This window comes from Strongylocentrotus purpuratus, unplaced genomic scaffold, assembly GCF_000002235.5.
Source record: "Strongylocentrotus purpuratus isolate Spur 01 unplaced genomic scaffold, Spur_5.0 spur5_scaffold_18, whole genome shotgun sequence".
In the NCBI taxonomy this organism is placed as follows: domain Eukaryota; kingdom Metazoa; phylum Echinodermata; class Echinoidea; order Camarodonta; family Strongylocentrotidae; genus Strongylocentrotus; species Strongylocentrotus purpuratus.
Window position 1 is genome coordinate 15059279 of NW_022145603.1, and position 2400 is coordinate 15061678.

General features: G+C 44.2%; 1 protein-coding gene across 1 annotated transcript; it reads right to left on the reverse strand.

Moving 5' to 3' along the window:
* Nucleotides 1-1571: 1571 nt before the first annotated feature.
* Nucleotides 1572-2145, reverse strand: LOC100893931. The gene is made up of 2 exons (XM_030988796.1): nucleotides 2134-2145; nucleotides 1572-2090 (listed from the first exon to the last, which is right to left on the reverse strand). The coding sequence occupies exons 1-2, from the start codon at nucleotides 2143-2145 to the stop codon at nucleotides 1572-1574; spliced, it is 531 nt and encodes a 176-aa protein (XP_030844656.1).
* Nucleotides 2146-2400: the final 255 nt, after the last annotated feature.

Below are 2400 nucleotides of genomic sequence, written 5' to 3' on the forward strand. Positions count from 1 at the left end.
CACAAAAGGGCACTAATATAGCTGATCGACACGGTTTTAAATTCTTGGGCCTCACAGTACCGAGGCTATTGCTTAGCCACTGAATCAAATACAAAAAAAACAAAGAAAATGCAATAAATTATCAATAATTCATTGCATTCCCCCCCCCCGGTCCCCAACAGGAAAAATTCCTCTGTAGGGCCATGCATTATGGTTCAAGGCATGCCCCCATAGAGGATTTTTTTTTAATGTAAGGGGTCGGGGCAAAATGCTATGAATTATTGATAATTTATTATCGTTTTTTGGTATTTGTGGGGGCGGCAACGTACCCTAGCCCCCGCTGCGTACAGTCATGATTCAGTGGCTAAGCAATGGTCTCGTTACTGTGAGCCCCCAGGATCAAAACCATGTCGATGTGCTATATTAATGTCCGTTTATGAGGCATTAATCCTCATTACTGTCAGTTGTGACTTTAGGACGTAGGTCCCCTAGTTGATTAGCATAGTAGCATACACATGATTGAGCTGTCATGCAAAACAAACACTCACTCATTATTATTCAATAAAATTTAAGAATGTATATTTTCTAGATCTATTAGGAATAAATCATTGTCAAAATCAGTCCATAAATTGGGGGTAAAAATAATTATTCCACCATTATGACCAACAGTGTATTATGTGGTGTGCAAAAAAACATATATTTATGTAAGGGTGCATACATAAATACAATGATACAGATATTGATGAGCATGTTCGATTGTGATGTGTGGGTAGAAATTGTAACTCAGGCCAAACAGGTGATTGAAATAAAACGAGGATAGTTTTAATGCGGGATCAATAAGATAGACTGGATGATGCAGCAAGAAAGATATTGGGTTTGCAGAAATATAGATTAGTTACGATGGGACAGAGAGAAAGATATCCTAAATGGGAAAAGACGAGAATGAGAGATGAGTAATTAATGAAAGGAGAGACCAGTTTCACCAATAGCTTACTATAATGAAAATGATATGCCAATATATTAAATAAAGAGACTTCATGTTTTACAAAACAAGTTGGGTATGTTTATCTTTTAAAAAATGTATAAATCAAGGGTGCAAACACAAACAATTTGTATAAACATCATCCTATTCAGCATATGCATCCCTTGTAATCCTATTAATCCCATCATTATCATCAATTCTATCATGCCTTTCTGCACATCGATACATGATAGTATCCTCAATATTCCAACCTAATTTTAACCTTGGAATTCATGCTGGAGCACCAAGATACTGTTATGTTGTAACTGTACAAAGTGAAAAAGTATGTATATTCATTAAAATGAAGATATTTTTTTTAGAAACTCCATACGAACTTACTTTACATCTTGGAAAACATGTATAGCATTGGCCGTCTCCATATCTCGATGCGCAGCTTTGGTCATCGGCTTTAGACTTGCAGGAGCTTGGATCGTCATCTTTTTCGTTGTCGCTCGGCTTACGGCTCGGAGAGGAGATTGTGTCTTCGTCATCTCCCTGTGCATAGGTTGGATCGACTTACTCGCTAGGATAGGGACATTGGTCGTCGTCGTTTGGGGAGGGGCGTGGGTTGTCATCCCTTGGAGAGGAGGTTGGACCGTGGTCGCTTGGAGAGGAGGTTGGATCGTGGTCGCTTGGAGAGGAGGTTGGATCGTCGTCGCTTGGAGAGAAGGTTGAGTCGTGGTCGTTTGGAGAGGAGGTTGGATCGTGGTCGCTTGGAGAGAAGGTTGAGTCGTGGTCGTTTGGAGAGGAGGTTGGATCGTGGTCGCTTGGAGAGAAGATTGAGTCGTGGTCGTTTGGAGAGGAGGTTGGATCGTGGTCGCTTGGAGAGAAGGTTGAGTCGTGGTCGTTTGGAGAGGAGGTTGGATCGTGGTCGCTTGGAGAGAAGGTTGAGTCGTGGTCGTTTGGAGAGGAGGTTGGATCGTGGTCGCTTGGAGAGAAGGTTGAGTCGTGGTCGTTTGGAGAGGAGGTTGGATCGTGGTCGCTTGGAGAGAAGGTTGAGTCGTGGTCGTTCGGAGAGGAGGTTGGATCGTGGTCGCTTGGAGAGAAGGTTGAGTCGTGGTCGTTTGGAGAGGAGGTTGAGTCGTGGTCGCTTGGAGAGGAGGTTGAGTCGTCATCCCTAGGTAAGAAAGGGCTTGGGTCGTCATCCCGTGGTAAGGAAAGGTTTGGGTCGTCATCCCTTGGAGAGGAGGTTGGATCGTCATCCCTTGGAGAGGAGGTTGGATCGTGGTCGCTTGGAGAGGAGGTTGGATCGTGGTCGCTTGGAGAGAAGGTTGGATCGTGGTCGCTTGGAGAGAAGGTTGAGTCGTGGTCGTTTGGAGAGGAGGTTGGATCGTGGTCGCTTGGAGAGAAGGTTGAGTCGTGGTCGTTTGGAGAGGAGGTTGGATCGTGGTCGCTTGGAG